Source organism: Perca fluviatilis, chromosome 3, assembly GCF_010015445.1.
Source record: "Perca fluviatilis chromosome 3, GENO_Pfluv_1.0, whole genome shotgun sequence".
Classification (NCBI taxonomy): domain Eukaryota; kingdom Metazoa; phylum Chordata; class Actinopteri; order Perciformes; family Percidae; genus Perca; species Perca fluviatilis.
Genome location: NC_053114.1, coordinates 18,677,238 through 18,698,931, shown reverse-complemented (window position 1 = coordinate 18,698,931; position 21,694 = coordinate 18,677,238). Strand labels below are relative to the sequence as shown.

Below are 21,694 nucleotides of genomic sequence, written 5' to 3'. Positions count from 1 at the left end.
CAATTGATACATTGTTATTGTATAATATTGATTTTCAACCAAGAATACAATGGTTAACAGAGTCAAAAGCCTTGGACAGATCAATGTAAACGGCTGCACAGTAATGCTTTTTATCAATAGCGGCTATAATGTCATTTAAAACCTTGAGTCTGGCAAATATGTGTAGGCAAAACAAAGTTGAATAAAGTCCAACCAGCAACAGCTAGAACTCTGATTGGCTAGCTGTTGTGCGTTGGCAGGAATCTGGCCAACCAGAGCTCCTTCATGTACTACTTCTGGTAGCTGGTAGAAATTAAACAGTAAATAGATAAATGATAGGTTACCATCGTTAGTCAAATTATTTTATTAGTGCATTAACATACTTTTTAAATGGAAATGAACTACATTGTTAAAAAAAACTGAACAGATCTTTAAATGTTAAATTGGAGTCATTTATAATGTATTACAATAGTAAAATAATTATATATGCCAACATATATTTTAATTCTTTCTATTTTAGTTTTAGTTTTAAGTAAATGCAAATATTTCAGGGTTTGGGTTAGCATTAAAGAAGGTTAAAATATATCAATATTTTACTGCTTCCTGCCATTTTGCTTTCAAAATCAAGTATTGGGATGAAAGTTATTTAAAACTTTTTTTCCTTTCTTTGCTTCTCAGACTTACAAAGACCCTATTCAACATACTCTGGACCTCTCTAGTACTTTACAAATATCTTCCTGCACTGCCATTTCTTTACGTATACATCATGCATATACTCTATATATAGTACCAGTCAAAGGTTTAAAAACACTTTCCCATTCACTGGAATAAGAAAGTGTGTCCAAACTTTTATATATATATATATATATATATATATATTAAAACAGACTTTTACCCCAACATACAGGGGAAAAAAACCTATCTTCACTGTAGGTAAATGAACAAACCGTCAATATGTTGAGGTACGTGTAAAATGACTCACTATGTCTGTAGCAAAACCTTGGGGTGACATTCATATGTGGACAGATGGATTATTTTCCATTAATTTCAACACATACACAAAGACAAAAGGACTACAACTAATACAAATTACAAGTTTCAGTATCATCAACACTGAATTATAAAGAGCCTGGAAGCTACAAAAGGGATTAAAAAATGCATATGTACAAATTAATAAGAGGAATAAGGAGAATAAGTAATTTGAGGGAACAAATTGATTTTATGATTTATATTGTATTATTTTTGGACGTATTTAAGCTCAGCCATTACAATCGAACAATAAATTATTATATTACTAAATATAGATATATAGAAGCAAAAAAAAGTAATAGCGGCAGAAAATTTAAATACACTGATTGGTTTAAGGGAAATAATCATTTGTATGCACAAATGATCAAAATGCTTACCCTAGTAACTATTATTAGTAAAATTATACCATATGACACATTTAATTACAAGACAGTTAACTGTTCATATATTCTCACACACACAACACAAAACGTTTGTAAGTCCAAAACACACATTTGAGCAAAATGTTTAAGTAATAAATAAGTTCACAGTCCAGACTTGACACAGAAAAAATAAATTCTTGTAATAGCTTGAAATCAGCTGCCAAGCTATGATGTTACGTCAGTGTATGACAGCTACAGAGTTGAAGACTGAATACTCACAAGCACCACATGGACTGTATCAGCTGAAAATGAGAAGCTTTGCTGCCTTTAACTTGATGATCCTTTACTCATAATAAAACATGTCTCTTCACGTGTTCAGTTTACTGTTTCACTGCATCAGGCAGCTGGAGCTTGGCAGGAAGTCTTGGACATAAGTGATCGTTGCCTTGGACAGGTAGGTCATGGTGCCATAGCTGCCACTGGGGGCACTATCGTAGAAAAAGTTGCAGATTCCGGTCGCTGGGTCCTTCTCAAGGAAGTAATCACTGGCACTGTGGGATTTCTGGGGATGCAGAGGTAGAACAGAGTGAACCCACATGCAAAAATACATGAACATCCTTTCAAACTGAAATGTATCTCTTGCAATCAGCTATCTCAGTACCTGGTCACTGAGGAACAGGTCATTGGCCAGATGCAGGATGCGGTCCACATGTATAATGCTACCAATGCTGTCCACGTCCACATCAGCTACCAGGCCAAGAACCATCACAGTCTCCACTAGTAGCTGCCGGTATTCTGGTTGAGGGACATGGTTTAGGACAGACTCCACCTGCACCGCAAACTTGATCTCTCCCTCTGTCATCTACACAGAAAACACAGAATTAAACACACACACAGACACACACACACACACACACACACACACACACACACACACACACACACAAAGTCCTAAATCCAGCTTTGGTCTGCGAGATGCTACCTCTCTTGTAGTAGACGAGGGCAACACATATCCATCGATGGATAGGCCATGGCACTTCTGCAGGATCTTCCAGACCTTCTGGTAGAAACCAACTGGTACTCTGTTGATAGCTCCATCCAGCCTGCGTCGCCTCAGCCACTGGCCTTGCCTCTCCTCCCAGTGCAGCTGTCCATCTCCTGGACCGGGGCCCACAGGGGACAGGATCCCACTGGGGGTGGAGGGGCTGCTGCAGCGCTGCGGTGAGAAAACAGGAAGATAGTTAGAACATATTAAATGGACCATTTTACTGATTTTCAACCTTATCTCAATGTTCTAGAAACGTATTTCTTGTATACGCCGTTACACTTGTCAGTAGTGTCTGTACCACACAGACTTTTCACCACAACATGAGCAAGATCAATTATATATGTAGTTTTTCCCACACTCCATGCTAGCACTTATTTACATATAATTACTTAAGAAATTACCAGTGACACATCTAGTTGTTTGTTTAAGAGGGTTTCACTTCCAACTGTTGAAGACATCGAGCTCTTGTTCCTACGGAGTTTTAATGCACTGTTGTTAGTCACTTTGGCCAAATTAATTTAATGTAAAATATAATGCAGCTATCCAGGTTTCAAAGCTTAAAAGAATACTCCATAGATTCAGCACTGCATTCCTATTACAAAATTAATTATTCCACACATTCTTTGTCCGTGTCAAAACCTGGCACCTACATTACCCACAACGCAAAGCAACCCACAACAATTGTGTGTGAGATTAGGGTGTGTTATGCTAGTAGCGTCTTATGTAGCCCTGAGCTATTAACCTCAAGTAGAGATGCAGGCTACAAAGGTCTGGTCAACTCACTTATTTCTATCTCCACACCAACAGACTTGTAGTCTTCAGCCCCAACCGACGCTGACTCACGTGACATCACTTGGGGACATTTATCAGATTTCACGCGGCTCCCTCTGGAGCCACAAAAGGCTTTATACAACTTTTTTTTCACATATGCAGTTGTACTCCTCAAGACGTCTAAAAAGTGAGTGGAGCTCCCCTTTAAGAGAATGATTTGTAGTCATAAGTCTGAAATGAATCAGTGAATCAGTCCTCCTACTACTCGGGCCCGACTGCATCATCAGGTTTATGATTACTGGAGAGCCTTTTTAAAAGATACAGTGTACTGACAGGAGTAATAGCATATACAGGTTTGTCATACCATAACAAATACATGTAAATAAGGTTGAAATATTTACTGTAGTAGTTGTCTCTCTCTCTCTCTCTCTCCACTCACACACACACACACACACACACACACACACACACACACACACACGCACAATTATACATTTAGCAGTTATCTAAAGTTACACAGTCCATGCAATCATTCATGCATATTGATATCATGCTCTATCACACTTGGCAAAATACTTCAGCAGACATATGAAAGGGCAAGGCTGGTGAAATAGTATGTTTTCGTTTTATTAATAATTACTCTAAATAAACAAAAAAACAATGCCAGCCTTATCCTTAAATGCAGAAAGACACACATGGAATCTTTTAGCGTCTACAGAAAATATGAAATGTGAATGAAAATGCTTTTAGGATGAGTTTGCTCAGTGTGCACATACATTCTAACTACGGCAACCCTAAGGAGGACAAACAAAGTTAATTGGAAGCAGATGAGGTGAAATGGTTTACCGTGGAGCGAGGAGAAGTGGCATTGCTACTCAAGGAAAGACCGCCGCTGAAGATCTACACATGGATATGGATGACAGAAGACAGAGAACAGTTTGAGATGGTTCACATGATTCTCACACTACAGTCACGATGATACTGCAGCCACATGGAGCACAATGTTACTGGAGATGTTTGATCTGTAGAGTCAAAGGTCAAATTTACCTTGTTCAACTAGTGAGAGAAATTCACAAAATGACTTTTCTGCATGACCAAACACAAGAAAGGAGGCCACGAAATGCTATCACAAAATGAGTGATAAGGGTGGGCTACCTAAAAGCAGCTTAATCAGGGTCTAGATTGGTTCAGGAGCTCAAGAATTTGTAGAAAAGTTATTAAAAATGTCATACTCTTCTACAAAAAACACCTTCTTGACAAAGACAATTACTGTGTTAAGAGTAGCAAAGCATGTTCTCCTACTGATAAGTGATGAAGTGAGAGTTGTTCTAGATATGGATGGCGCTGTAGCTCACACAATGTTAGGAGCCAGTGAGTGGTGATTTATGAGCAGGATTTAGCCAGCGGTTTGGTTGTCTAGGCTGACGTCAGAAACATGCTCAATATTATTAAACCCAACCCACACTGAGAGGCCGAGAGTCATCCAGCTGCAACCAAAAGCAAGAACACTGTTAGTCTATATAGACAGACAGACAGACAGACAGACAGACAGACAGACAGACAGACAGATAGACATAGATAGATAGATAGATAGATAGATAGATAGATAGATATAGATAGATAGATAGATAGATAGATAGATAGATAGATAGATAGATAGATAGATACAGCCTGATTATTATCCAGTTTTATTATCCTATATTATCCCACCTGTTTTATCTCACTCTTCAGCTTGTGTATTCCTGTGCGTTCAGTCTTGGTGGCTCCAGTGTGACCGAGTTCATGGATGGAGATGGCAGGACTAGTGGCTGTTGACTGGATTGGGCGCACTGATGAATAGAGACAAGAAACAACAAAAAAAAGCCATTGAACACTTATTTTATAACCTGGTTCCAGACCCTTGAAATGCTGCCAACATCTGAATCTGCCATGCTCTGTGTGGCGCTTTGAGCTAAATGCTTATACCTATCTGCTAACATATTCACGAAGACAATGCTAGCATATTGATGTTTAGCAGGTATGTTTACCATGATCACCATCTTAGTTTAGCAATTGCTAACATTTGCACTAAACACAAAATATAGCCAAGGCTGATGGTAAGGTCACTGGTTTTGCAGGTATTTGGTAAGTATTGGACAAAGTGTATTTATGACCTGTTGGTGGTGCTAGAGGAAAAGTCCAGTGATCAGCAGAGTCATTACAATACATTGTCTGGGGATCATGAATATATGTACCCAATGTCATGGCAATCCATCTAATAGTTGTCAAGATATTTCAGTCTGGACCAAAGTGGTGGATCGACCAACAGACCAGCATGCTGCTAGCATTGCTAAAAACATTAGGTTAACTTAACAACAGCTACTGCAGCTACAGTGCTGACTAAAAATTCATTCATTCCTAGCTCGTCAAAGTACCCGATTGCTTTCCTACTGTTACAATTATCTCTCAGCTCTACTTGATTTTCACCCAGTCTGACTTTTACACAGCCTAATTTCTTCTCTTAAATGGCTCACCTAAAGCTAAGGGTGCAAAACGCTCCTATAAATGAACCCTCACACATGCAGTATACAAAAAGGACAAAAAGAGACTGAGAAAAAAGGGAAACACTCACTGCTCCTCTCCACCCCAAACTCTTTGCCACTGAGGATGTGATGCAGCAGGTTTTTCATGCCAAAAGGACTCAGGCTCATCAAACTCTCAGACGCCTCCTCCCCTACAAAGATAATACACAGCTTTTACTATTCTCCTGTGCAGGGTAGTTTATGTATGTACACAGTGTTTGGTGCTTGGTTTTCCTACCAGAGCAGTGCAGACTGCGAGCCAGCTCAGTGGCCATCACTTGCATGATGAGTCCTATCCTGAGCCGGAGCATGTCCCCAAAGAGAGCAGGCTGGGAGCGCATGTACATGGCTAGATAGACCATGATTTCCTGTATGACAAACACACACCGTTCACAGCTGTACGGTTATTAGTGTCTGAAAAAGGTCCTGCTGCAGTCTAGAAGGTTAAAGAGTTACCTGCGTGAGTACAGCTACACTGATGTCCTGACCACTGGCTTCATAGATGAGAGTGTTCAACTCCTCAGGAGGAAGTGGACTGAGAGGAAACAGTGAGGAGGGAAGAGTTGGTTTATTATGTGATAATTCATTCAATAAACCCTTTAACGTGAGCACAAAATCTCCTAAACCACACCAGCTTACACAGTGATGACTCTTTCCCTGGGCTCAGGAGGTAGACCTACAGTCAGCTGCTTGTTATGGGAAATAAGATCTGTGCAGGCCTGAGGAGTAGACAAATACAGAGTCAATTATTATGAAATTATTCAAATGATCCATTATTTGTTCTGTAGAGACTCTTTTTGCACAAGTTATACACAGGTTATTCAACAAAGTGTTGCTCAGAGACACTTTGTCAGGGTTTAGTATTGAAATCAATCTTCGTTCTTTTCACTTTAGAAACTATTTTGCATATTTTAAATGTATTTTCACAATTATTATTGTACATTTAAGTTTTATTTATGGTTCTTTTTTATTTTCTCTTACTTACTATGTTTATTGTTATGCACCAAAATACTAATGTAAATTCCTTTCCTTGATTGTAAAAACCTACTTGGCAATAAACCTGATTCTGATTCTGATGTTATAATGCAGTTTTTCTTATGGCCAATAGATGGCGGTAGAGCCTTTTCTTTATTTTGATATATAAACAAGAGGGTTTTTTCCCCCAATGATTGATGCAGATGGAGGATGCCAAGAACATGGTTTGATAATGACTGACTGTGAATTGTATATGTTTGTTAATTTATATTTGGGACCTTGATGTTTGGGCCTAGTAACCAAGATCTGACACAAGACCTTAGCTGGGCCGGATTGACAGGTTTTCCACAGGTCAGTTTTGTATCAGGCCTAAAATGTTAGGGTTATTTAGGGCCTAAATGACTTCTCACTGACCTCAGCGAGGACCTCCACTCTCTTGCGTAGTATCCCGGAGATGTATCTGATGAGTCCCCACTCTTTGCAGGCTCCAGCTTCTACATACAGCTCCTCCAGCAGGGAACGCACGCTGACTCCACCCTGCCCAGGAACTGACAACTCCACCAGCCAATCAGCCCCTCTGGTCATCGGAAAACAACACAGGACGTGTCATTACAAAAAAACAAATACTAATACTACTTATTAGTGTGCCAGAGCTGACAATAAGATCTGTGTGTGTAGCTGCCTCTATGTCCGTACTTCATCACGTAAAGGATGTAGAGTATGTCAGCCTGGTCTTGCAGGGTCGGACACTCTTTCAGCTGCCTCACCAACGCTGCAAAATCTGTGTTGCCCTGGGAGTCTCGAGGCAGGTGCAGGTCAGCAGCACTGTGAGACTTGCGAGGGATGTCAGCGTAAGACAAATACACTTCAGAGCAATACTGAAGTAACAAGAAAAGCAAGTTTCTGCTGTGCATACCTTGTGCTGCTTTACATTTGGGCCATGCTGAGAATGAGAAGAAACTTCAAGTAAGTTGAGACCTTTGCGGCGTTTGTTCCTAACAGGAGTCACAGGTAGATACATGGAAGACTCTGAAATACACAAATTAAAACGAAATATTCCAAAGTGAAACAGGAGAATATTTGAGACGCTGCCAATTCATTTTATTTTCTGTTTTTCTTAGTTTAACATGATTTGTATTGTATCTTTTTACCCCACTAAGAGATTTCCTACATTTCCCAGTTAACAACCACAACACAATAGACTTTTACTTTTTTGTTTTCAGCATCAGATTCGATTTAGAAGGAGTGAAAGAACAAGTTGAGGAAGAGGTTTCACATTTGAGGGAAAAATGTAATTGTGCCCCTACAACAGCATGTCTTGTGGCTGCATAGAATTATGGGCTTTCACGGATATTGTCAATCAATATTATATACATTTTAGCCATGTTAACAAGGGTCTACATAACAGGAGTATACTTAGTCTAGTATGTCTTTGTTGTAGCTATACAGTGCCTTGCGAAAGTATTCGGCCCCCTTGAACTTTTCGACCTTTTGCCACATTTCAGGCCTCAAACATAAAGATATAAAACTGTAATTTTTTGTGAAGAATCAACAACAAGTGGGACACAATCATGAAGTGGAACGAAATTTATTGGATATTTCAAACCTTTTAAACAAATAAAAAACTGAAATATTGGGCGTGCAAAATTATTCAGCCCCCTTAAGTTAATACTTTGTAGCGCCACCTTTTGCTGCGATTACAGCTGTAAGTCGCTTGGGGTATGTCTATCAGTTTTGCACATCGATAGACTGACATTTTTGCCCATTCCTCCTTGCAAAACAGCTCGAGCTCAGTGAGGTTGGATGGAGAGCGTTTGTGAACAGCAGTTTTCAGTTCTTTCCACAGATTCTCGATTGGATTCAGGTCTGGACTTTGACTTGGCCATTCTAACACCTGGATATGTTTATTTGTGAACCATTCCATTGTAGATTTTGCTTTATGTTTTGGATCATCGTCTTGTTGGAAGACAAATCTCCGTCCCAGTCTCAGGTCTTTTGCAGACTCCATCAGGTTTTCTTCCAGAATGGTCCTGTATTTGGCTCCATCCATCTTCCCATCAATTTTAACCATCTTCCCTGTCCCTGCTGAAGAAAAGCAGGCCCAAACCATGATGCTGCCACCACCATGTTTGACAGTGGGGATGGTGTGTTCAAGGGGTGATGAGCTGTGTTGCTTTACGCCAAACATAACGTTTTGCATTGTTGCCAAAAGTTCGATTTTGGTTTCATCTGACCACAGCACCTTCTTCCACATGTTTGGTGTGTCTCCCAGGTGGCTTTTGGCAAACTTTAAACGACACTTTTTATGGATATCTTTAAGAAATGGCTTTCTTCTTGCCACTCTTCCATAAAGGCCAGATTTGTGCAGTATACGACTGATTGTTGTCCTATGGACAGAGTCTCCGGCGCTCAGCTGTAGATCTCTGCAGTTCATCCAGAGTGATCATGGGCCTCTTGGCTGCATCTCTGATCAGTCTTCTCATTGTATGAGCTGAAAGTTTAGAGGGACGGCCGGGTGCCCGGTAGATTTGTAGTGGTCTGATACTCCTTCCATTTCAATATTATCGCTGCACAGTGCTCCTTGGGATGTTTAAAGCTTGGGAAATCTTTTTGTATCCAAATCCGGCTTTAAACTTCTCCACAACAGTATCTCGGACCTGCCTGGTGTGTTCCTTGTTCTTCATGATGCTCTCTGCGCTTTATACGGACCTCTGAGACTATCACAGAGCAGGTGCATTTATACGGAGACTTGATTACACACAGCTGGATTCTATTTATCATCATTAGTCATTTAGGTCAACATTGGATCATTCAGAGATCCTCACTGAACTTCTGGAGAGAGTTTGCTGCACTGAAAGTAAAGGGGCTGAATAATTTTGCCGCACCTTTTTCAGTTTTTTATTTGTTAAAAAAGTTTGAAATAGCCAATGAATTTCGTTCCACTTCATAATTGGGACCCACTTGTTGTTGATTCTTCACAAAAAATTACATTTTTATATCTTTATGTTTGAGGCCTGAAATGTGGCAAAAGGTCGAAACGTTCAAGGGGGCCGAATACTTTCGCAAGGCACTGTATATACAGTACAAGCCAAAAGTTTGGACACAGCCTCATTCAATGTGTTTCTTTATTTTCATGACTATTTACATTGTAGATTCTCACTGAAGGCATCAAAACTATGAATGAACACATATGGAATTATGTACTTAACAAAAAAGTGTGAAATAACTGAAAACATGTCTTATATTTTAGATTCCTCAAAGTAGCCACCCTTTGCTTTTTTTGATAGCGCTGCAAACCCTTGGTGTTCTCTCAATGAGCTTCATGAGGTAGTCACCTGAAATGGTTTTCACTTCACAGGTGTGCTTTGTCAGGGTTAATTAGTGGAATTTTTCCCCTTATTAATGAAAAAGCAAAGGGTGGCTACTTTGAAGAATCTAAAATATAAGACATGTTTTCAGTTATTTCACACTTTTTTGTTAAGTACATAATTCCATATGTGTTCATTCATAGTTCTGATGCCTTCAGTGAGAATCTACAATGTAAATAGTCATGAAAATAAAAAGGTAACGCATTGAATGAGAAGGTGTGTCCAAACTTTTGGCCTGTACTGTAGGTTGCCAGAGAACAAAACTTGCATACCAGTCAGACTTTTTTCTTTCTTTCCCCATTGATCTGTGTTACCATAACCCAAACTCAGCCACAGCTCTAAGCCAAATGAGTCATTTCTGCAACGCCTAACTATATCTTAACGTCAATCTAAATTAAGCCCCAACCATGGACAGCAGCATAACAGGAAACACAATTCAAAGAGGAAACTGACTTTGACTTAATCATTAGATTATTAATAACTCACTGGGCATGTTCAGGCCCTGAACCTGGGCCATAAAAGACAGGATGTCTCTGGTGCTGTGTTCCGCACTGAAGACGTGGTGCTGCCCACTCTGGATGGGAGGAAGATGGGACTTGGTATTGGTGCTGTGGAGGAGCTGTGTGAGGTACTGGTCAAACATGTCTTTAGAGCCCTCTGGAGAGGAAACAAAAAACATACAATTCTTTACTTACATTGACAAATATGACTGAAAGGAGCACACACACTTCATCGTAAAATACCTGAGGGCCTACAGTTGTAATATTCCTCTCCATATTCATCATTATCCTCCTCATCCTCGAGTAAGCTGTCATCCTTCTCTTCATCCAGGAAGCTGAGGTCAGTGTGAAAGGAAGTGGTCTGGACACTGGATAGGTCTGACATCTGCACCCTGTAGTAACATCCACACAAAATACCCACACATGTGTAAGAAGTAACATATACTGTCATGTTTCAGACATCTCAACACACTATTAGTATGACGTCCTATGTTGCAGATGGAAACAGACCTCGCTCCGGCAAAATAGCCATCCTGTAGTTTTCGGAGGGTTGCTAGGATACACGAATCAATTCCATCTCCATCTTCAACTGAATATAAAAAGTAAATAAATGCTGTGAAGTGCAGTGAACTAATCTGACAAAATAGCACTATGGAAATATTACAGTATCTACATTCAAGATCACAGCTACATGAGTAAAAACAATATAATAAAAGCAACCTAGACTGTATTACGGTATATGTAGTAATGTCACTTGAACGCATGCATTGTTCCTTCTTTGTCATGTCTAAATTATTCCTCTATCATGTTTTGGATGAGAATTCAGCAAGCTGCTGGAATTCCATTAACACTGAAAACAAAATCTGTGATACTGATTTGCTTTGGGTTAAGAGCCTTATTACCCAGCATGCTGTGGGTGATGGGGAAAGTGAGTGTGGGCCGTCCTGTCATCCTCCAGCAAGAGGAGAGATAGGCCAGCTCTGTTCGTAACATCTCCACAATCATCTGGTTGTCCAGTGCCAGGTAGAAATGGTGCTGATCCAGAAACTGGAGCACAGAAAAATGAGAAACAGACAGAAAGAAACCAAAGTATTAATCAGTAGTATTTATTACTACAGCCTTCTACCTAGCTTTCTTCACTGTGATTATGAACATCACAACATCTCAAGCTAGTTTTACCTGGGGGGTGAATATATAAGAGCAATTTCTGATCTCGTAGAATTTGGATGTTCCCAAAACTCCAATGTGTCTGTAGGGCCTCCCGCTCAAATTAAGTTTCTTGCAGTTCCCTGTGGCAATGAGACAATATGGTGATCTTATACACACACACACACACACACACACACACACACACTCACACACACACACGCACTAAGGAAAAGAGTGCTTGGTGCTTGTTTACCCAGTCTGACATAAACATGGCTCAGGATGCGAGCAGGCATGACCCTGATAGGCAGAACTTCTGACATTGTCTGGACCTTGATCCCGTGATCACTTAACAACTGCTGGATCTCCTCCGATTCTGCTAGAACACAAACTGACACACACATATAAAAAGAAATACATCATATTCTGCCTTTTATAAGGAAATCTCTATATAAACCAATGCTCACATCAGAACATCGGAAATAAGTCTTGGACATTCATGACATTTCTAAAGTTGTGTGTGAGTCTTCCTTCTTCTTTGCCCCACAAGTCATAAGGATCTATGAAAAGTAACCTTCCCTTTAATCCATGCAACAGATTTGTTTCAAAGGAGTGGGTTTCTTCTTCTTTCTTAGCTTACATTTCTTCTGGGATTCAACCAATTTTTTAAATTCAACTTCTGGGCTGATTTTTCCCTCAAACTAATGATCGATCACCAACCTTGTACCACAACATCTGGCTTGAAGTTTGTCGAGAATCTCCTGTTGAGAGGATCTATCTCTCCTGGTGCTAAAAAACCCTTAAAACAGAAATAAGAGCCAGAGAGGGGAAATTATTACAGAGGTAAACAATGGCAATGGCTAACTTTAGAGGTGGTTTTCAAGGGCCCTGTGAATACCTCGGCCAGAAGACAGCTCAAGATGTAGAGCGACTGTCCCCACATGTGCGGCAGCTGCCCCATGGCCACTCTGTCCACTGAGTGAGGATTCCTGTACTCCTCCTCCACCTGTTAGAGGCCAAATATGATATACAGGTACAGCAGTTCAGACGCAATTTAGTCTGATGTTCCCTGACACTATTGTATTGGCATTTGCATATCAACATTACACGCATGTCTGTAGTGATGACAGCATTTGGAGTATTCAACAGGTAAACAGGACAGAGGAGAGCTGACAGGCTTACCCTTCCAATAACATAGCATCTATACTGGTAATATGTACTAAATAATTCTTGAACAGACCTAAAACAGATAGATGAAATAGACCAGAAAATAGACTAAAGATAGATGAAAAAGACCAGATACAAGTGACTAGATATTGAAAAATAAGAGTCTACAGCCATGCTAGCACTGTGAGGCTGTACTTTGAGCTAAATGTTAACGTCAGCATGCTAACATGGTCACATTAACAATGCTAGTATGCTACCATGTTCATCTTACTTGTGAATGCCGTTAGTTTTGCAGGTATTTAGTCATAAAACAAATAATTGACAAATTGAAATTTTGACCTGATTATGCCGGGGGCATGCAGAAATACTAATTTCATCTAAAGCAGGTTCAGTATTAAAGGACTCCACATCTTCAGAGTAGAGTTGTAACCTAGTCTGCTTTTTGACTAACAACTAATATTCTTGTTTTTAAGATTATTTTTTGGGGCATTTATTTGAGAGGAAAGTTTAAGACATGAAAGGGGAGAGAGAGGGAATGACATTCAGCAAAGGGCGGCAGGTCGGAACCGAACCCTGGGCCACTGCGGTAAGGTCTGAGCCCCAGTACATTGGGCACACACTCATACAGGTGCTATCCAGGCGCCACCTTGTTACGCTTTTTTTAACCCTAACAAAAAAGATTACAATACAACTGAATAGTTTTAAGCTTCTCCATGAAAAACTAACATTTTGAAAGATAAGGACCAGTGCTGTCATCTTTATGAAACACTTAATCTCATATCTTTCTTTGTAGGTTTTGTCAGACGTTGCAACTACAATGTGACTAGAATAAAGGTGAATCTGTTATATTCGGCCTATGGAAGTGGGATACCTTGTCAGGAGGTACAGCATAAAGTTCGGGCAACAGTTTGATGCCGTTCTTCCCTCTGATCAAAACTCCTTCCAGTGCCTCACGGTACTCCTGTACCTGTGCAATGAACACAGTCATTTTTTCATTATTACATCTGCAGCAGAAGTCATTCAGAGTGGCTCCATGAGTGTGTGAATACAGTAGAAACTGGACCAGTGCGTTTGGTTTTATTACCTGCACTTGATCTCCAGCAAAGATACCGTCAAGGACGAGATAAGTCCAGAACACGGGCCACTCACATTCGATATTCTCAAACAACTTGAGCTCTGCAGGATCGTAGTGCAGCCGAGATGGGTCCTAGTGAGAAAAACAGCCAGGGACCACAGTAGAACCTTAGAGCTCAAATTATACAAAACACAATTATCTTACAACAGGAAAGCAATAACACTAAACCCTATGACATCCACTCAAAATGTGCACTTCTTCTCAAATTTCAAACTTAAGGTGCTGAGTGTTTATCTGTAAGACAAACACTTATTCTGTCCCCGCTGAATTAGATATATACATTATAAATCCCAGCATTTCCATTTTCAATATGCAGAATATCTTACCTCTTTTGGACAACGATATCCATCCCTGATGAAGCGGCAGCAGCCATAGCGACCCTGAAATTACACCAAAGAGTGGAAATGTTAGCATGCTAACTGCCTTATACAAGGAGAAAAAAGTACAGGGGAAAATACTGAATTGTGTAGCGTTTCTGTGCAGAGTGTGTTTTGTCTTGCTGTACCTGCAGTTTTGTTATGATTTCCGACTTAGTAATGGCCACCAGCTCAGCATCCTCTACAGCAAAAGCAGGGAAGGAAATGACAGACAGAAGGCCGGCGTCTATCTCCTTTGAAGTTGAAGCTCTTGGCAGCATGGAGCACAGGATGGACTGAGGGAAAGGGAAAACACACCGACATACTCAGCAGAAGAAAGATGAGCAGAGATGATGCTGAGATGGCTGGAGGCAAAGCCAACAGTACCTGACAATGTTCCACTTCATCAGGCAAAACATGGATGACTGACTTTGGCCCTCCATGGGCACCAAAAAGATCCAGCTCATCTATGGCCTCCAGAGCCGCCTGCAAACCCCCCAAACACACACACACACACACACATTTTATACAACACTCTCCTCTTTTGGTCTATATGTATAGTATATTATAAATAATAATAATATATTAACAATAATAACCTGTACCTTAGCAATTCCTACAGAGCTGCCATTGAGCTCGGGGATGCCTTGATTGGTCTTGTCACCTCGTTCCCACATCCCATAATCCTACAGAGGAATAAAAGGTAATGACTCTGCAATGTGGTCGGGGTGTGACTCCACCGATTAAGCATTGCACTACTATAATAGATGAGATTCACAATGAAGAGTCAATGCAGCAGCATGAAAGATATTGTCTTTTTTGTATTCCACACATTCTTCTACCTTGTCAAAACATGGCGCCTACATTACCCAGAATTCAACTCGACCACCGACAGCTCAGTCGGAGATTCAGGTTTGTTATGCTAGTAGCTGGTAATGCCCAAGACTTGTAAACAGACTTTGATGTGCAAAATTCCCCTTTAGCTTTTACTGTGATTTTATCAGTTTAGTTTACTTCATCATAGTGTATTTTCAGTCAACTCCCCTGTGTGTCAGCCTCTACATCTTCCTTTCTAGAATCCAAACCTCCTAAACCTCTGGAAATGTTACTCACCGCCACTTTGTAGGCAGCCTCTATGTAGAAGACCAGGTTTTGGATGAAGACCACCTCATCCAGGTTTGAGATGATGCGAAGACCTGCGTGATAATGTGGCACACTCAGAGACCAACTCATGGTTAGGTACTTTATTTGTCCCTCTCGAGGACCTGCAGTGCTTGCCAGAAGGGAAGCTGGCCAAGCAGCGTGCATTGCCTTTTGCTACAGTGTGTTTTTTGATACTATGCTAGCATCGGAAATGTGTAAATCCATACCTATGTGTGACATCTTTAAACCAAAGATCATCTTAGGAAATAGAAAACGGGTCAAAACTAATAAATAAACTAAAACAGTTTACTGAGAGAACACAGAACATAAAAAAGCAACATATGTAAACACCACTCTGCATCACTACTGTACCTGAGGCTGTCATCTGTGCCAGCATCAGCAGGTAAATGGAGGTGGCGTCCACCTGGAGATGGCCCCACTGGTCGTCCCCGACCACTGTGGCACAGGTCGGAGTATCATATTTGGCATGCAAACAATCCTTTGTACTCTGGGTCTGTTTGAACTTCTCCACCTTGGCCACCTGAAGGAACATGAACATGTAAATATGCATACACACACACACACACACACACATGCACGCGCGCGTGCACACACACACACACACACACACACACACACACACACACACACATCAGGGGTGTTTGTCTGGGCCAGAAGGGACCAAAAAGATATATGGCAGGATTAGCATGAAACGTCTCCTAAAAGGCTCCTAAATGGTTGAAGATTTGTTGAGTATTTTTGGGGGTGTTTTAGCCAGTAGAGAGCAGAAAGGAAAGCAGAAGAGAGAGATGAAGGGTGACATGCAACTAAAAGGTCCCCAACATACAGATTTTGGCAAAAAAAAAATGGTTTAAAAAATGAAATTGACACATCATAGTTAGATAAATCCCAATGAGTGTGTTTACATGCATTCCAGAATCCCACTTATGCTCCATATCCTGTTAATGATCATGTGCGGGACATGGAAAAATATAATCTGGTTATTCGTATCCATGTTTACATGATTAGACAAGTATAAAGGTTTCTGATCACTGTCTGCTGTTTTTGACTCCTCAACGTCTCAAGAGTAATTTCTTTAGGACTACTGATGATGACATCTCAGCAGCAGAGGATGAAGCATTTTAACACTCTGCTGGTGAATTTGGCATCTTTATCTTATTTCCAGTTATGGAAGATAAGAGTAACCAATTACACTTTTACTGCAGCCAGGCTTTCACTATTGTGAGGAAATAAAAAAAATGAACATGCTAAGTGTCTATTTTCAGCAAAATAAGGCTACGCCAAGGCCTCGATAGAAAGACAATCATTTATAGTGTCTGCCTATAACATGTATAATAATCAAATCATTAATTAGTTATAATGACTCTCATTAAATATAATTGCATGTATGTACTGGATCTTGACTTCAGTTAGAAGAGACTGAAATGTGTGTAGAGAGGTCAGGGGGGTCAAACTGCCAGCGCAAGAATGTTTCCTGGGGAAGGGTTGATTAGGTTAAGATATATCTAACTAGGCAGAGTTCACAAGGGGATGGAACGCCGTGGACTGATAATGCACTCAGAGCTGTGGATGACTATGTACTGTTAGGAATATATATATGTACTGTAGATAACAGTCATCTTAAAAGAATGGCTGTTCTTGGCAAGATAACACATATAGCAATGCATGTCTTCACACAGAGCATTGATATTAGAAGGACAGGGGGTAGTAGAATGGTTGGAAGTAGATTAAATTCCTCTTGAGTGGAAATACCCGGGAGGAAGGGAGAGAGGGAATCCTCCAGGGAGTCGACGTCTCCCATTGGATGGAACTAGCCTGTGTACCAACAAGGAAGCGCCAAGTCTAAACCACGGTTGCCTCCCACCTTAATATTAGCCAATCATAATGTGCAATAGCTTGCACATTTCTAAATAATCTCATTTAAACCAGTATTCAGTATTCTTCTAACAGCACGCGCTGACTGTGGCTTCTCAAACTGAAAGAATCCTTGTATACCAAGAGTATACAAGTTCTATTATTATTCCATCTATAATAAACCACCTTAAATGAGAGAAATGTTTGTCTTCTGTCCTAACCGACCAATTGGACCCCGTCACTATCACTTTCACTTCAAAATGTAGATCACCAACATACTGTCAATTATTAGTTTGTTTATCTTTCTGACTAACTGCCGACGTCACAGAGTTTGACGTGCCTGCGCACATAGCAGCAGACTGTGGTCACAAACCTGTTTACATAAAGCAGTTTGTTTAAATACCACAGTACCCCAGATAACACATTGTGCTTTCTCAGAACCAGAACACATGCTTTTCGGATTTTCTTCCACGAGGATTTGATGTTTCAATGTGCAAACACAAGTGAACATGTACACATGTAATGTAAGCACAGGGGTTTCTTACCTGTCTCATCATGCACTGCAGAAGTCCCTGCATCAGCTTTACCACACTCTGCCAACAAACAACAACATCAGTAAACTACAAAAGTCAAACAAAAAGCCACTGCAATCCAAGTCATTTTCTATTTTTAGAAGAGCTGGAAATCACAAATCACTTTGCTGATTCTAATCCCTTTGTTCAGTTCAGTTAAAAAAAGATTCATAGTCACTGACTGATGTTCGTCAGAAATTGAACAAATCACCGTTCAAAGGCACCACATTACATGCAACAATAACTGATGATTAAATGATTAAAATAAGAACTGCAATTAATAATTTCTATTACTGAATAGATATTGCAAACATTGTATTAAATGTATTGATCTACTGTTAATCATTAAATCTATCAAAAATGACTTAATGTTACAGAAGATAGCTTGCAGCCAAGAATCCAAATTGCCATTTGTAATAATATGATATATACAGTATGAATAAAATGAAAATGTCCAACTTTGTGAATTTGTAATAGGGTTGCAAAGGGGAGAATATTTTCCAGTAACTTTCCAGAAACTTTCCATGGAAAGTTTAGCTGGGGAATTTTGGAAACATTCCAATTTTGATTTACTATGGTTAGTGGGCTATACAATTAACACACATAGGTTAAAATGTTGGTAAGTATGTAGTAGCCTATGCTGATTACTGCGTGCGTGCATGTCATTGACGAATATAGGGAGGACATTCAGCTGAAGTTGCATTAAATCAGGTTGTTTTAACCAAGATTATGCTGCAAAATGTGGTTTTTTGTCAACTACATTTAAGTTCCCTGTTATAGACTAACAGTATTATAACAAGCAATATTAAAAATATCCACTTTATTCCCATAAATTCCCATTTATTCCCGTTAATTCCTGTTAATTCCCATGGAAAGTTTCCAACTTCAAATGCATTTTTATTTTGTCTCAATTACTTTAATTGTCTCAATTTCTTACAATTTCTAATTAATTTTAACAAATTAATTATTTCAATCAACGAGCGAATTAATGAACTTTTTTAGCACTGACTTAATTATTTTATTTATTTCTATTTTATTTATGTTAGATCTGTAACAGTTTAGAAATAATTGTAGTCATTGAATGTTAACATACTTTATATTCCCATTCAGTTTGGTGCTTAAAATATCAATTTGAGATTTAAATATTTTGTTTTGGATTAATGTGATAAAATTGTAGTTTAACTGTAGCCTAAATAACTAATCAAATGAGAATGTGATGCATGTGGCACAAACAAACGCTTGCTTATTTAAAATATTTGACCCACCATAACCGGTGGAACAAACAGGCACTGCTGTGAACATTAACCCTCGCTCTCTCTCTCTGTTACAAACACACCTGCTCCAGTTCGTAGGCCTTGGCCTTGTCTTCATCACGGTCTGCGTTCTTGCGGTAAGCCATGCCCAGCCCCCACACAGCCAGGACACTGTACACATTATCCCTCACCCAGGCATCCTTCTTCTGGGCACTGGCAGGCAGAAGTCCTGTCACCGGGTTCTGAAACAAACACACACACAAGAGCTTCATTAACAGTAAGGACAGGGTGGGCGTGACAAAGAAAAGTAGCAAATCCTCACATCCGAGAAGCTGAAGCCTGTTTAGCATTTTTGTTCGTAAAAATCATTCAACGGTTTAATCCGTTTTTGAAATAGTTGACAGTTAATTTTTCTATTGATTGCTCACAGACAATTATTCCACTAGTAGTTTCAACTCTAAATAATTGAATCTGTGTAACTGTTAACGGTGTGTTATTATTTAAAAAATACTAGCATTGAACATTAATAAAATATAAAGCAGGAGAGGGTGCAAATAAAACATGAGCAATGTATCAGGTGTCTATTAATGAAAGTAAATGCAATTTTAAGTTGGGTTAGTGCTTTAATAATGCAGAATTTCATATAGTTTCAGTTCTTGGTTAAAGAACCTGAGACCTGTCCCCTACTCTGAAACCAAACCTACACCCTGGCATGTGCATGCTTTGTAAGGAAAGGTGGCCCAGTTTTCTATCAGCTGTGAACCCTCTGGGTCACACTTTTAAACTTAGACAGCTGTTGACTGTTGAAGTGCTGATAGATAAATGTACAACATTTATTTGACAGCTTTAGTGACTAGTTACTCTGCACATTCCGATTATACTTGTAATATATGAGTATTATTTCTAAATCGTTGGAAAGAGTGCAATGTGTGTTGCACAGTACCAACACAGTCTGGAAAATGTACACAGATATGGCTCAAAGAGGAACTACTTTACCAATTACGTGGCTTACACACTCATGACCTTCTTCCAGAAGTGTAATGTAAACATTTTTTATGTATATTTTACTCTATATCTTATAATATTAATACAAAAATACAATTAACAAATAAAAGATGTATTATTATAGATTACCCATTGGTATGTAAAGTAGTTCAAATTAGCGCAACCTTTACCAGTTGCTACATTAGAATGATGCTTACATATTTCTATAATGGGCCATGCTGCATAATAAGTACTTTTGAGATTTTAAGTATGTTTAGATGCAAATAGGCTACATTTTAGGGCTGCTCGATTATGGAAAAAAATATAATCACGATTATTTTGGTCAATATTGAAATCACAATAATTTAACACAATTACACAATTATTGAACTTAAAAAACAGTGGAAAAAGTTAAGTAAATCAACAGTAAAAAAAAATACTGTGAAATTTGCCTTAATACTTTTCCTATTTAAACTTTATTTTTTCAGAACACAAGAGAAAATTTGAGTTTACTTGCAAAAAGTAATGAGCTAAATAATTGTTTTTCTCGATTATTCTGTTTTTGCGATCATTATGAGTCGAAATCATAATCACGTTGAATGTCGATTAATTGCACAGCCCTACTACATTTACGTAAATAAAAGCAGGACTTTTACTTGCAGCTGAATATTTCTAAAGTGTGGTATTGCTTCTCTCCTGTATCTGCCTATGTATGTCTGGACTCACCTGGTGGCACAGGATAGTCTCTTGGACCAGCCTGGCATAGGCATCCAGCCTCACTCCTGAGTTACTGCGGCTCCTCATCCTCACTGATCAGTCATCACTGCGCACACAACACAACAAGTCTTAACAAGTAACTTAGGCTATACTTATTCAACCTTCATTTAACCAGGAAGTACCTTGACATTAAAATATCTTTACCGAGGGAGACCTGGCCAAGACAGAACACAACAACACTAAAGGCTTCGTGTGTAAAATGAATTTATGAGAAATATACAAATGCTAAAGGTGCTTAATCACTGAATTTACCACGCAGCTGATCCATCCGTCCAGTTCCTGCAGCGCGGGATTGATCCATAGACAGTATTGATCTGACAGCTTCACCGCTCTGATGAGGCTGCTGCTCGGCTACAGCTTGCTAGCCGTGACGACACAGATTTGACGTTACACTCAAACGTCTGTATTCACACGATTCACACACACACTCACTCACGCGCGCGCAGCCCTGTGTCAAACAGCTGGATGAGGGTCAGGCGTTAAAGGTGACAATACGTGAGAATTCACAGAAAGAGAAAGCGTGCATAGTACGTACGTGAGGAATTGTACATCCATTCTGAAAAGAAGAAAAAAAACATGATGTACTTTTTGTTTGAGTGTTTGACGACAGGGGGCGCCACATCCACTTCTTCCCTTTTTATGTTTCAGGGCACACAACCACAACCCAGATGTAGGCAGACACTTTCCTTTTAT

At 39.6% G+C, this 21,694-nt stretch overlaps 1 protein-coding gene across 5 annotated transcripts; it reads right to left on the bottom strand.

Annotated features, from left to right (window-relative positions):
• Positions 1-433: 433 nt before the first annotated feature.
• phka2 (phosphorylase kinase, alpha 2 (liver)) lies at positions 434-21,591 on the bottom strand. Of its 5 annotated transcripts, XM_039795673.1 has the most exons (34): positions 21,537-21,591; positions 21,254-21,362; positions 20,951-21,047; positions 19,324-19,482; positions 17,961-18,008; positions 15,913-16,081; positions 15,511-15,593; positions 15,003-15,083; positions 14,785-14,883; positions 14,547-14,693; positions 14,368-14,421; positions 13,991-14,113; positions 13,778-13,873; positions 12,638-12,745; positions 12,460-12,538; positions 11,996-12,130; positions 11,773-11,882; positions 11,496-11,640; positions 11,104-11,182; positions 10,837-10,985; positions 10,580-10,750; positions 7,642-7,754; positions 7,422-7,558; positions 7,140-7,302; positions 6,390-6,469; positions 6,207-6,285; positions 5,989-6,118; positions 5,801-5,902; positions 4,900-5,018; positions 4,653-4,676; positions 4,036-4,089; positions 2,353-2,586; positions 2,032-2,232; positions 434-1,932 (listed from the first exon to the last, which is right to left on the bottom strand). In XM_039795673.1, the coding sequence occupies exons 3-34, from the start codon at positions 21,026-21,028 to the stop codon at positions 1,759-1,761; spliced, it is 3,723 nt and encodes a 1,240-aa protein (XP_039651607.1). In that variant the 5' UTR covers positions 21,029-21,047; positions 21,254-21,362; positions 21,537-21,591; the 3' UTR covers positions 434-1,758. The 5 variants fall into 5 exon arrangements, with proteins under 5 accessions (XP_039651607.1, XP_039651606.1, XP_039651609.1 ...); XM_039795672.1 differs by having other exon boundaries at positions 21,254-21,576; XM_039795675.1 differs by lacking the exon at positions 4,036-4,089 and having other exon boundaries at positions 21,254-21,576.
• Between the last annotated feature and the right edge of the window lie 103 nt (positions 21,592-21,694).